Consider the following 15,509-nt stretch of genomic DNA (forward strand, 5'->3'; position numbering starts at 1 on the left):
CTTTCAACAATATTGATCATGTTAAAAATAGTAATAACAACAGGATAGGGACGCCTTGTAAAACGATATAATAATAATAATAATAATAATAATAATAATAATAATAATAATCTTTATTGTCCAAATTAAAGGCAATTCATGTGAGGTAAACAATGCTCAGTTTGGTTCATGGTATGAACATCAACACATTTACAAATACAGACACAGCCATACACGAACATACACGCTTGCACATTGTTTCTACACGTGTATACAAAAGAAATGAGCGTACATACAAACACATATACATACATACATACATACATACATACATACATACATACATACATACATACATACATACATACATACATACATACATACATGCAGACATACATACAAACCAGCATATCATCGTATATGCATGCCTACATTCATACATACATACATACATACATACATACATACATACATACATACATACATACATACATACATACATATATACATACACACAGACACACACACAGACAGATAGAACGATACGATATATTTGCTGGGACAGCAGATAACCATATTATAAATATAGTGTCTTATATTAAGAAGAAGATGGCAATGATTGTGATGATGATGATGATGATGATGATGATGATGATGATGATGATGATGATGATGATGATGATGATGACTACGATAATGATGATGATGATGATGATGATGATGATGATGATGATGATGATGATGATGATGATGATGATGATAACGACGGCGGCAATGTCGATGATATATGAGTACATGTTTTGGTTACTGAGCTATACAAAAGCTAGAGTATATTTCTCATTTGTTTATGATTTTATCATTATCTATCGTTACAGGAAGAGAGGGACATAGCGGCTGAAAAGGCTTCACTATCGTCAATAACAAAGAGGATCGGAGCTGTAGAAAAACATGACAAAGACCATACATCACAAATCAAATCCTTGACAATCAGAGATTCAGCCATTGAGAGCGACTTGAAGAAAACAGACCAGAAACTATCACAAGAAGTCAAGAATCGACTTTCAGATAAATCGTCTCTTACATCCGTTATCAAGAAAGTCAGCACAGTGGAAAAGATAAATGGAGACCAGAACAAGCAGATACAGACACTTAAAAATAAAGAAGCAGTAATTGAGAATAATTTGCAAGAAACAAACAAAACATTGTCAAAAGAAATTACCAACCGTTTGAATGACAAAAAGACATTAACTTCATATAACAAGAAAATAAGTAACTTAGAAATTAAAAGTAAAGACACTTCAAAACAGATAAAATCATTGACGGATAAAAACACAGCCATAAATGGTAGACTAACATCAATAGGTAAAATAGATATAAAACAGTCACAAGACATCAAAAGTATGTTGAACCGTTTAAATTCAGTGGTGAATCCTGCTTTAAATAATTTGAAAAACCTTCAGGTTTCTAATGGAAATCTTGGAAACCAGATTAGAGGACTTGTAAATACAGACAACGCAATGGCCCAAAGAATATCAGTTCTTGAAACAAAGCACCCAAAACCGAAGCCAAGACGATGCCTTAAGAAATTCTTTAAAAAAGTATGTGTTAAATGGAGCAGTTAAATTGATTGGTTGCAATCAAATATTATGTATAACGTCACAAGAGCCGTTAATGTCACAAGAAAACCACGATCATTGTTGGAGAGAAACAAAATAAAACGTTTTTCCATCGCGCTAATCTGGGTGGAATCAGAAATTTTCGGTGAGCTAAGAAACTTTGATATTGACTATTGCCTGTTTCCCTCAGTGTAGTGTAAAAAACAGTGAAATCTATTTTTCGACAAAAAATTAGCAAATCTTTATTAATAAGTTTTCGTAGTATGGACCACAGATTGGCAAAGTAGTTCAAATTTCAACAAAACCTAAAGTCTTAAATTTTAAGAGGAGAAATACATTTTAATAAATACCAACAAAACCCAGCATTTACTGATTTAACATCTGTACCATTTTTGAAAGGTAATAGGTTTTCATAGATTATTACCATGTGTTTCCAACTATATAGATAACCATAATACAAGGTAGACAACTCGCTCACCACAAGGCTTTGTGTCCTGTGCAAAGGTTTATAATCGTACACATATTAAAAATAAAGATAATATTCAACTTCTCAGTGCAAATGGGTTTATTTTGTTTCATTTTTACGAAATCTATCTAACTTTGAAGGTGAATCTAACTTAACATATCTCGTTCAGAATTTAAGGCACAAATATCGTTAATGCATTTCTGATGCAAATTTTATCTGTCTTTAATCTGACAACCATATTGATGTTGTGCGCTTAGCTACAAATGTCACAACCTTGCCAGCCTGATACAATGGATTAACAGACAAAACGGTATGTAATCCTGAGTGTTTATAGTCTGATTGATGGGATTAAGTGAAAGTTAATCATAAAAATGGCTAACTAAAACCATAACAAAGACCTGAGTGACGTCAATTTCGATTGTTCCTTCTATATGTCTGTATAAGTTTGTAAACTGAGTGCCTTCATTTTCCTTTCAGGTCCGTTTTGTCATTTCCTCTAAGTGGCCCTCATGTTTTATTTCAGCAAAAAGAGTGACCGATCTCGTTTTCATTTGCCAAACCGAACAAGAAACGAACGCATGGTTTTATTTCGGAATTAAAACTACTTTCAGTGTATTTTTTTTAACAGCAAAAGACACATAGTTTCTTTGTTATTGTTTTCAAAACACTTTTTGGATGAATGTTTATCATTAAAAATGTATGACTTGTAAATACACGTAGTTTTGTGTTTTGGCTTGTTCTATATGTTTGTTGAGAGTAAATCACACAAATGTGTATGTCGATGACATGCCGGTGTTCACAAACTAAACACGAACAGAGACGAAATCGAATGCTCTCAGTTTGCAGCCTAAGCACATCCTCTCCCCACCAGTGTCCACCTTTCCATATCCCCGGTTCACTCTCCACTAGTATCTACCTCTCGTAGTCCCAGATTTATTCCCCATTGGTGCCAACCTCCTGTATTCTCAGGCTCATTCTCCTCTGATGCCCAGCTCCCATAGTCCAGCTCCAAATTTCCCCGGTATCCATCTCTCATAGTCCCTCCCTGGTTCATTTCCTCTGATATCCTCTTCCCATAGTCCCAAGTTCACTCTTCACTGGTGTCCACTCCCTTGGGTCCCTGGTTCACTCCCAACTGCTGTCCACTTTCCATAACATTTGACGGTTGTAGTAGGTTTCGAAAAAAGGAGCAACCTTCTGACACCAACATATTCCCGACTTCACTCTCCACTGGTATCTACCTCTCGTCGTCCCAGGTCCTATAGTCTAAGGTTCATGTTCCTCTCGTACCCAACTCCCATAGTCCGGCTTTAATGCCCATGTGTATCCAACTCACTGATATCCTCATGCCATAGTCCCAGGTTCATCCCCCATTTGCGCCCACCTCTTATGGTCTCAAGTTCATTATTCTCTAGTGCCAGGGCATACACACACTGGCTTTAAATTCCACTGATATTCATCCCCATAGACCCATGTTCATGTCCCTCTGATATCCTCTTCCCAACTGTTTCCCACTTTCCCTAACTTTCAGAGGCTTCAGAGAGTTTCGGCGGGTTTCGCAAAAAAAAAGAACAACCTGTGAAATAGAAGAGAGAGAGAGAGAGAGAGAGTGAGAAAGAGAGAGAGAGAAAGAGAGATTGAGAGAGAGAGAGAGAAACTGGGGAAGGGGAAGTAATTAATTGGGTTGTATATATATATATATATATATATATATATATATATATATATATATATATATATATATATACGGAGAGAGAGAGAGAGAGAGAGAGAGCGAGAGAGAGAGAAAGAGAACGAGAGAGAGGGAGAGTAAATAAGATAAAGCATGAATGGAAGACACTTATTATTTTTGTCAATAAATACGATGTTGATACTCGTGACAATACATTCAGTTTGCGTGTCCTGTTCACCTGCTACTGCTGTTGTTGTAAAACATCTGAATTTTTTAATGTCAACGAGTCCCAAATAGTTTTGTCTAATTTGAATTATTCACAACGCAATAAAAGTTCTCGTTATCTACAACTTATAGCACATGTGTATTTCCCACAGCTAAATATGTTTATTATATTCTCCAAGATCCGTGTTCATTGTGTGACGCACATTGGTACGTGATCAATCCCAAAAGAAATATGATTTTTGGGGGTATTTTTGCACAATACAGATGGATCACCAGGACTCCAAAAATGGAGCGTGTCACTTTTTTCAGTTTGTTGAATTTTATTGCGACTATAAGCATGTAAATGTAGTTCCACCCATGAGAACAAACCGGATGCCAACTGTCCTGTATTTACCCCTTCTGTCTTTCATATTAAGTATATCAATTACCCTCTAAAAACCTCAACAAAATAAAAGCTGATGTAGTAGCATGTTGGCTGCTTAATCCAAATCGCTATATTGGTGATATCTTAACATTGGAATCATATACTAAGACCGTTTAGTGTTTTTTTTTACCCTAAAAGCAATATTCAAAATCATATATTCCCAGCCTTCGTCTTCTGTCCCACTTAGCGAATAAAGTTGCCCGAATTCCAATGATTTCGACTTTTAATATTTTGCAATTCTTATAAAATTACTTATTCCTCTCAACAACAAATTCATATTTTTGACAATGGATTTAGTTTTAAGTATTTGGTCTACCCGACATGATACGATTTTGAAGTTATTGGTCACAAATTAGAAAGGTAGAAGCAACGGTAAGAAGCATAGAAAGGTTGTATGACATAAAACTGTTTCAATCTTTTGTGTAGGATGTTAACCTAATGACTATTTCGGCATTATAATAACTAAGATTCTCTAAATTTTATAAGGATAAATTTTTGACTTTCGTCTAGACTAAAACATAAAACTTTCTTTATCACAAACATAAACTTACAGTTAAACACAATTCGTAAATCTAATTGATTATTAACTTCTATATTATGAATAATAGGAATAATATAGTAGTAGAATAATAGTAGACTTATAAACATATCTTACCACATTTGGTCATTCAGCTATTAATATCTAATCAGAGAATGCAATGACGTAAATTAATTCATGACCAGAGACCTATTTTAACAGATAAGACAGACTAAAGAAGTGAACTAGATATTCACAATTGACTTACAATTGTCATACAATCACGAAGTATTGAACCACTCGCCATGGCTTTGATTATAGGAATATTCTTTTCAATCTTCTTCATCGCAACTACTCAGCTTACTAAAACATGTAAGTTTTTTTTTACTTTAATGATGGATAAAGTTATTGTTTAAACAATTAACTGTCGCACTACGGAAAGAGATTTATTTTAAATTTTGCCCCCCACAAACTCCACCTTCAAAGATCGTCCGATTTAAATGACCCTCAGCTTGGCAAAGATGATCAAACCTGGGACTTTGCAAAGTCATTTAAATCGATTGAAATATCAAGGACGAATTTCCTGGTCAAATTCTAAATGCCTGTCTTCCTGGTCAGTTAACTGGTTAAAATAAATCATAATTCATATATGAGTAACATGGCACTCAATATATAGAGCTTATATAAAGCGCAATATCGACTAAACATGCTCAAAGAGCTTTACAAAGGTGTCACTAACAGCATCATTTAACATTTAGGACGGGACATGATCCCTGTTAAGCGATATTATAAATTTCTACGGTGAGAGAATGTGAGTAAAGAGACATCTCCAAGGACTAAACTATGCACGGAGCGAGGACCCTCCGATAAGAAAGCAGATGTCATACCACTAGATCACAAAGCCGCATAAATGATAATAATAATAATAATAATAATAATAATAATAATAATAATAATAATAATAATAATAATAATAATAATAATAATAATAATAAGAATAAAATTAATAATAATGTTAACGATGCTAATGATGATGATGATAGGAAGAAGAAGAAGAAGAAGAAGAAGAAGAAGAAGAAGAAGAAGAAGAAGAAGAAGAAGAAGAAGAAGAAGAAGAAGAAGAAGAAGAAGAAGAAGAAAAAGAAGAAGAAGAAGAAGAAGAAGAAGAAGAAGAAGAAGAAGAAGAAGAAGAAGAAGAAGAAGAAGAAGAAGAAGAAGAAGTTGGAGTAGGAGGAGGAGGAGGAGAAGGAGGAGGAGGAGGAGGAGGAGGAGGAGGTGAAGAAGAGTGATAATAAGAGGGGGAAATGATCAATAGATTAAAAGAAACAGATATCATTCGTGAATCGATACGCTATGAAATGTGTCACTTATGAAAAGTATAGATAGAATGAAACAGGAATAGTCTTTTCTCTTTTAAACCAGATGGTGATGCCATTATTGAAATCTACCCACAGCAGCTCTCTAGCATCGTCCAACAAGACGTCCAAATCTCATGCAAACCTCAAGGACTTGATCAGATAGCACGGAAATTATTATTGATGCAAATCTATAGGAAAGGAGAAAAACCACTGGTAGAGATTCACCAAAATTTCAAGTCTTATGAAGTACAAACATCGTCAAATCCCAAATATAAAATATCAGGTCTTATAGATAAACACATAGATATGAGTACTCTTAATGTGACCTTGTTCAAACCAGGCAAAGAATGGTGTGGAAATTACACATGCAGAGTATATTATGTGGATTACTCAGGTGAACTCAAACACGATTCAGCTGACGGAAGTCTCACTATTTCGAAAACAGACCCTGAAATTTTGGAAAATGTCATAGGCCTTTTAATGAAAAGAATTTCAGCTCTAGAAAAGAAAGAAGCATTGCACCAGAGTGAGGAAGTTTACCTTAAAAAGAACATAGCAAAGTTGGAGGAAGAAAGAACTTCTTTGGAAAAGAAATCAAAAATATCCCAGAACAAAATCTCACTGTTAGAAAAGAAAGCAAAAGATTTAGAACTTAAAGCTTCCACTAAAACATATTTGGATTCTTCTGTAGTTCAAAGACTGGCCGTTTTAGAACGAAAAGATGGCGATCAAGTAAAACAGATTCAATCCCTAGTTAAGGATGAAGCAGTTGTTAATTATAAATTGAATACCAAGTTCACAGACATTAAAACACAGATGGATCAACTTAACAAAAAGGCAACTGCTTTGGAAATACGTAGCAACAAGGTATTACTTAATCTCCCACTTTATTTTGCCACATATTAGATACAAAGATAGTATTCATGGTGATAATGATAATAATATAAAAATCCTTTACAGCCAAAAATTTAGTAAAATCAAAGTTTATCCAAGACAACTTGTTACACTTGGATTTTTAAAAATTGAGCTTTTATATAGCGCAATATCCACCAAATGTGCTCAAAGCGCTTTACAAGGGGTCCCTGGTCAACAGCAACATTTAACATGTAGGACGGGACATGACGCCTCTTAGGCGATATTACAATTTTTCGGAAAAAGACAACGCTGTTAACGGCCAGGTATTCATTTTACACCTGAGTACGGTGAGAGAATTTGAGTAAAAAGCCTTTTCACAGGACTCAACTATGCGCCGAGCGTGAGGCTCGAACCCAGGACCTTCCGATCCGAATGCGAGTGTCAAACCACTAGACCACATAGACGCTAGCCTTCTGCACAGTAGTCTATCTGTGCCTGATCTAGCATATCCAACCATCAAGTCGATGCTGGGCGGACTGAAGAGTTCGAAAATAAAATTATAAGCACGTGATCAACACAGGCCTATTGCGTTTGAGACGAGGGAAAGAACCATTTTACGGTATCAATACGATAGTAGTAGTAGGCGTAGTAGTAGTAGTAGTAGTAGAACTAGTAGAAGTAGTTTTAGTAGTAGTAGTAGTAGTAGTAGAACTAGTAGAGGTAGTTTTAGTAGTAGTAGTAGTAGTAGTAGTAGTAGTAGTAGTAGTAGTAGTAGTAGTAGTAGTAGTAGAAGTAGTAGTAGTAGTAGAAGTAGTAATAGTAGTAGTACTAGTAGTAGTAGTAATGGTGGTGGTGGTGGTGGTGGTGGTGGTGGTGGTAGCAATAATATTAATAGTAAAATTATGGTAATGATGATGATGATGATGATGATGATGACGAGGAGGAGGAGGAGAAAGAGGAAGAGGAGAAAGAGGAGGAGGAGAAAGAGGAGGAGGAGAAGGAGGAGACGGAGGATGAGGCAGGATATTGACAATATCAATGACAATGATGATAATAATAATGATAGCAATAAGAAGTAGAAGAATGAGATGAAGAATAGCAACAAAAATGAGACGAAAAAGTAGCAGAAGTAGTTGTAATCGTAGCAGTAGCGGTAGCAGTAGTTCTAGTAGTAGTAGTAGTTGTAGTAGTAGTAGTAGTAGTAGTAGTAGTAGTAGTAGTAGTAGTAGTAGTAATTTTAGTAGTAGTAGTAGTAGTAGTAGTAGTAGTAGTAGTAGTAGTAGTAGTAGTAGTAGTAGTAGTAGGCTGATAAATAATAATGATTATTATGATAAAAATAATCATACTCATGATGATGATAATAATAATAACAATAATGAAAAGGATAATAATAATAATAATAATAATAATAATAATAATAATAATAATAATAATAATAATAATAATAATAATAATAATAATAATAATAATAATATATAATAATAATAATAATAATAATAATAATAATAATAATAATAATAATAATAATAATAATAATAATGATGATGATGATACAATCATAATAATAATAATAATAATAATAATAATAATAATAATAATAATAATAATAATGATAATAATGATAATAATAATAATAATAATAATAATAATAATAATAATAATAATAATAATAATAATAATAATAATAATAATAATAATAATAATAATAATAATAATAAATGAGCTTTATATGGAGCAATATCCACTAAATGTGCTCAAAGAGCTTTACAAGGGGTCCCAGGTCAACACCAACATTTAACATGTAGGACCGGACATGACGCCTGTTATGCGATATTACAATTTTTCTGACAAAGACAACGCTGTTAACGACCAGGTACTCATTTTACACCTGAGTACGGTGAGAGAAAGTGAGTGAAGAGCCTTTTTCCAAGGACTCAACTAAGCGCCGAGCGCGAGGCTCGAACCCAGGACCTTCCGATCCAAAAGCCATTGTCATACCACAAGACCACATAGTCACATAATAATAATAATAATAATAATAATAATAATAATAATAATAATAATAATAATAATAATAATAATAATAATAATAATAATAATAACAATAATAATAATAATAATAATAATAATAATAATAATAATAATAATAATAATGATAATAATAATAATAATAATATTAATAATAATAATAATAATAATAATAATAATAATAATAATAATAATAATAATAATAATAATAATAATAATGATAATAATAATAATAATAATAATAATAATAATAATAATAATAATAATAATAATAATAATAATAATAATAATAATAATAATAATAATGATAATAATAATAATAATATCAACAATATTGATAATGTTAAAAATAGTAATAATAACAGGCTAGGGACGCCTTGTAAAACGATTTGAGTTCATTTATTGGTTATTGCCCTATACAAAAGATCGAGTATATTTTTCATTTTTTTTATAATTTTATTTATCGCTACAGGAAGAGAGGGACATAGCGGCTGACAAGGCTTCACTATCGTCAATAACAAAGAGGATTGGAGTTGTAGAAAAACATGACCAAGACCATACATCACAAATCAATTCCTTGACAATCAGAGATTCAGCCATTGAGAGCGACTTGAAGAAAACAGACAAAAAACTATCACACGAAGTGAAGAATCGACTTTCAGATAAATCGTCTCTTACATCCGTTATCAAGAAAGTCAGCTCAGTGGAAAAGATAAATGGAGACCAGAACAAGCAGATACAGACACTTAAAAATAAAGAAGCAGTGATTGAGAATAATTTACAAGAAACAAACAAAAAATTGTCAATAGAAATCACCAACCGGTTGAATGACAAAACGACATTAACTTCATATAACAAGAAAATCAGTAACTTAGAAATTAAAAGTAAAGACGCTTCAAAACAGATAAAATCATTGACGGATAAAAACACAGCCATAAATGGTAGACTGACATCAATGGGTAAAATAGATACAAAACAGTCACAAGACATCAAAAGTATGTTGAACCGTTTAAATTCAGTGGTGAATCCTGCTTTAAATAATTTGAAAAACCTCCAGGTTTCTAATGGAAATCTCGGAAACCAGATTAGAGGACTTGTAAATACAGAGAAAACAATGGCCCAAAGAATATCAGTACTTGAAAGAAGGCACAAACCAAGGCGAAGTGGACATAAGTAGACGTTTTGGTCGTGTACGAGATGGAGCGATTAAATAGACTGGTTAAATTGAATGTTATTTATGGAAGCACATGAACAATTAAAGTCACATAGAAACATCAATCATAATGGAAAGAAACGAAATGAAACGTTGTTCTATCGTGGAAATTGGGGTTGTAATCAGAGGTTTTTGATAAGAAAAGACACTTCAGAATATAGACTAGTGGTAAGTTGTGTCCCTTAGAGTACTGTACAACGTACCAAAATCTATTCTTCGAAACAAAATTGGCAAATCTTTAAAGAATTATTGATATGTTTCTTATTTGGCAATGTATGTCTAATAGAAAAGTAATGTAAAGTTTTACATATTGATAGAAAAAAAAAAACGTTTTTATGATGACCACAGACATCCAGCTTTCACTGATTTGACATATTATGTAACATACAGAGATTGATAGAAGTTTTTGAACTATGAATATTACCATGTATTTTCAATTTTTTATATCTCCCTATTGCAAGGTAGAATACTATCTCACAATGAGGCTTCGTGTCCTGTGCAGTGATTCATGATCGTACAGACAATATAAAATAAAGATAATATTCAACTTCTCCATACAAATGGGTTCATTTTGTTTCATTTTTTACAAAATCAAACTTTAAAGATGACTTTAACTACCATACCTCGTTCAGATTTGACGGCACAAACATCGTGGATGCATTATATGATACAAAGTTTATCTGTCTTTAACCTGACGATCATATTTATGTGCTCTTTGCGGCAAATATTCAAGATCTTCCAGTTGAATGCAATATCAAACTAAAGTAAAGGTAGAATCTCTGTAGAGTCTTATTAAAGGAAGAAGATGGCAATGTGTCTGTGGCAAACACATACAAGGAAGGCTATGCAATGGACATCCCAAAGAAAAACGAAGCGACGCTTCCAAAAGAATTCCTAGAGACGTAATATAGAGATGGATCTAAATCAGAGAGGTCTTTTCTCGAGGTGGTACTAAGAATAGCAGCTGACAGGACCAGATGGAGATCCCTTATACATCAGCTCAAATGCCATCAGGTGGTCTGGAGAGGATTGAGTCAGAGTGGTTGTGTACACAGATATAAGGGGCAGATAAAAGCGCAAATGAACTGTAATATGCAGATTTTGATATGTGACGCCATTGCTCCCTTTGCTAGAGAACCTGGATTTTAGTGAAAGACTAACATTGTTTCTCAACGTTAAGAACGAAAAATGGTTATCAATTCTTAAAGAAATTGTTTGTATTTAAGATATTGTTAGGAACCACAAAATGGTATCGATTCAGTGCAAGGACCTTACATATGCATATGAATGCCGAACCACTGCGATATACAGTATGTGCGTGTGTGTATGCTTAATTTTTGCCATTCGGACACTTCCGCCCGACGACGTAAGGAAACTCACCTGATCAAGTCGTTGGGAACGCTGACTCCACGTGGACTCAACACCAGGATTGACGACTACTAACATCCACTTCGTATCCCGCTGAGCAACAACATCTTAGTCTATACTATCTTTGAGCCTTTTAGATGTCAACGTACCCGTAATCAAAACCACTGCTGCTCTTTTGCTGCCACTACTGCTGATGCTGCCACTGCTACTTCTAGTACGACCACTACTACTACTACTACTACTACTACTACTACTACTACTACTACTACTACTACTACTACTACTACTACTACTACTACTACTACTACTACTACTACTACTACTACTACTACTACTAAAACTACTACTACTACTACTACTACTACTACTACTACTACTACTACTGCAACTATAACTCTACCAACCTACATATCTATCTATCGATCTATCATAGTCATCTACCTTCTTAGCTATCTCTCATTGTGTCTACTCATCCACTTATTTATACATTCATTTACATATAGACCCAGCTATCACCCGGCTGTTTACTCCTCTCTCTCTCTCTCTCTCTCTCTCTCTCTCTCTCTCTCTGTCTCTCTCTCTCTCTTTCTCTCTCACACACACACACACACACACACATCCCCCCCTTTTTTCACTATCTGTCTTTATTTCTATCTATCTATCTATCTATCTATCTATCTATCTATCTATCTATCTATCTATCTATCTATCTATCTATCTATCTATCTTTCTATCTATCTATCTATCTATCTATCTATCTATCTATCTATCTATCTATCTATCTATCTGTTTATTCTACTTTACTATCACATTGCTAGCCGGCCGTTCATCTTTTCTTTTTGTATTTCCTTCGCGAAGTTTCGACCGCTGCTCATTCAACAACCCCCCCCCCCCCCACCACCCCTTCCACCGTGACTTTTTCACCTCGCCTCCTCCACCGCCCCCTACTGTTACACTGCAGCTTTCTACTACTCTTTCCTACTCACTTCATCTCTTTCAACTGCTACTACTACTACTACTAACTCTACTGCTGCTACTACTATTATTATTACTACTTCTACTATAACTACTACTACTACTACTACTACTACTACTACTACTACTACTACTACTACTACTACTACTACTACTACTACTACTACTACTACTACTACTACTACTACTACTACTACTTCTACTACTACTACTACTACTACTACTACTACTACTACTACTACTACTACTACTACTACTACTACTTCTACTACTTCTACTACTACTACTACTACTACTACTACTACTACTACTACTACTACTACTACTACTATTACTACGAATATGTCTTTTATCTTCCATTATTTTCTGGTAGGTTCTGTTCCCTCATCGCCCCCCTGGGGCACCCAACCCTCTACCCACGCCACGCTAACATTTCATTCATACTCCAACCACCATTGAATACAGACGACAAAAGTTATTTTGCATTATAGAAATAGTCTACACTGTCCTGGAACCCTTTGGACGCTTTGGACGCATTGGAATTACCCTCGGGCTATTTATAGGAAAAAAACCAAATAATTTCCTCTTTAACTCACTAACTGGATTACAAGAAATAGTCAATTTTTCTCTATAATATAGGAGAGACTGAGCAGGTTTTTGGAAGTCCACTTAATTGCACGTCAAATGTATTATCGTTGTTTTAGGGTAGCGTAAAATCTTGGATATGGGATTAGGTTTTTAAAATCTTCAGGTAGCTTTTATTTTCCTAGAAAATTTGAACTGCTTTTAAAGAAAACTGTAAAAATAAAAATTGAGTAAGTTGGATTCAAGACAAACGATTGTGTGCAGCTTAATCGACGTTTAAACAGAAGAGCAATTTCCCACCGCCAAATAAAACCATTACCAAAAAGGACGTCTCAGTAATTCCGTTCCATTTGTGACCTATTTGAAGTCTCAGACTTGAGAATGTGATGGTCTATGAAAGTAATGCATTTCTTATAAGGGGGTTTATTTATCAAAAATAGAATAAAAATCGTTGTTGTCAGAGTGTTGCAATATGTTAAATAAATCTAGATTCAAACCATGGTGTATTAAAAATATATATTCCAAAAATAGTATTAGTGAGCTTTAACACAGACACGACTATTTTCTTATCTATACATGGATTACATGACTGTAATAATAGACTTCAGGATATTTATGTATGGTTGACTATAAAATATATAGTTATTACATAAGTAGTCCTTCAAAATAAATCGGCACACTATCCCGGTTTCTGTAGCGTGGAACGGACAATAGCAATTGCTTGCCAATCTTTTCTTCTGAAGCCATTTTATCGCAAAGAGTTTTCCAGCTAGTTGAACAGACCAAGCTATTAAATCACTGCAGGGGTTACATGGGGGAGGGAGAGTTGGAAAGAAACTCAACTTCATCCGGGATCAATCTCGGTCTCTTTGCGTGTGGAACAAGTGCTCTACCAACTGAGCTATCGGGTCACCCCGTTCTTCTAAAAATATTAGGGCAAAATAGAGCATTGTGTACCGGGTGTTGTCTCTTTTGAAAACATTACAATTTGACAATGGGCCTGTTATATAGCACTCAAGATTGACATTTTCTGTGACATCAATATTATTGAACATATTGATGGGACTCCTGATGATCACTCGTTTGAAAAGATTCTGTCAATGACTCAACATTTCATGATAGCCGATATCACGAGGCGATATCGCTTGACTTTAGTATCAGAATAACATTTGGATGAACAAAATATACATTCTGAGATCTTCCTTTAGACATCTTGGTCTCTTAACAATTTTTCACCAATCGAGCACATATGAGATTGCATTGAATGCAGTGTGAGGGATTAAAATACTATGGAAAATCATTGATCAATTATCAATAAAGTTGATCGAAGAATAGAATCATTTATTTCAAAAGCTTGTCGAATGGCTTTTGAAATTAATTGTTCTGAGAGTGGATTCTTGTCAAAGAAAAATAAAATCATTCATCTCGATTTACGATACCTTCAGTTTCCCTGTTTGATTTACTAATCACATTGCTTTACCATCTTGCTTTACCATCTTTCATCTTTTATTCCAATCATCCCTTCATTCTTGTTGGAAATTGTTCCAAAAATAAGATCCCATTTTTCAACGCCAGACGTATCGCAGCATTTTGGGTCTGGTAGTATGACACTAGCCTTAGGGCCTGCATGTACCTGCTTCGATTCCCGCTCTGGGCGGTGGAAATTTAAGTCTGAAATGGTTCTTTATTCCAAATCTCTCACATTCTCTCACGATACTCAGCCTTTATTTTTGGTTGATTAAATGAATTTACTATAATAATACAATTATGATTCAAGTAAAAATTCTAGCCAATCTACAAGTCGACTCCTATCATCTTTCAGGTTCTTCTCTCGTTCTCCGGCCCCTATTTGCTTCATGTATATGAATCTAAAGGTTCAACAACAAAATTAATAGTAATAATAATAATAATAATAATAATAATAATAATAATAATAATAATAATAATAATAAAAATAATAATAATAATAATAATAATAATAATAATAATAATATAATAATAATAATAATAATAATAATAATAATAATAATAATTATAATACAATAGAATGAAATAGATATCATCCACTTTTTACCACTTAAATACAATTTTTTAAGCCTAATTAAGACCGTCGTTAGAATTCAAGTATACGCCTCGCTCCGGTTTACCTACCCTAATTTGGATGTTCAGAGACTGTTTGTAAGTCCTGACATCATTTTAAGCGAGTCTAGTTATTTTAATCTTTCTAC

General features: G+C 33.9%; 2 protein-coding genes across 2 annotated transcripts in view; both read left to right on the plus strand.

The window, feature by feature from the left end:
• LOC144975356 (uncharacterized) overlaps positions 1-2,148 on the plus strand; it is a 22,688-nt gene extending 20,540 nt beyond the window's left edge. The window contains exon 4 of the mRNA XM_078919356.1: positions 855-2,148. Coding sequence (XP_078775482.1) covers positions 855-1,601 — 747 coding nt within the window. The 3' untranslated portion in view covers positions 1,602-2,148. The remainder of the gene's footprint in view (positions 1-854) is intronic.
• Positions 2,149-5,119: 2,971 nt separating this feature from the next.
• Positions 5,120-10,914, plus strand: LOC144975354 (uncharacterized). Its single transcript, XM_078919354.1, has 3 exons — positions 5,120-5,271; positions 6,322-7,124; positions 9,613-10,914. The coding sequence occupies exons 1-3, from the start codon at positions 5,205-5,207 to the stop codon at positions 10,315-10,317; spliced, it is 1,575 nt and encodes a 524-aa protein (XP_078775480.1). The 5' UTR covers positions 5,120-5,204; the 3' UTR covers positions 10,318-10,914.
• Positions 10,915-15,509: the final 4,595 nt, after the last annotated feature.

The sequence above is a fragment of the Berghia stephanieae genome, chromosome 6 (assembly GCF_034508935.2).
Source record: "Berghia stephanieae isolate SIO BIC M18660-M18661 chromosome 6, UCSD_Bste_1.3, whole genome shotgun sequence".
NCBI lineage: Eukaryota > Metazoa > Mollusca > Gastropoda > Nudibranchia > Aeolidiidae > Berghia > Berghia stephanieae.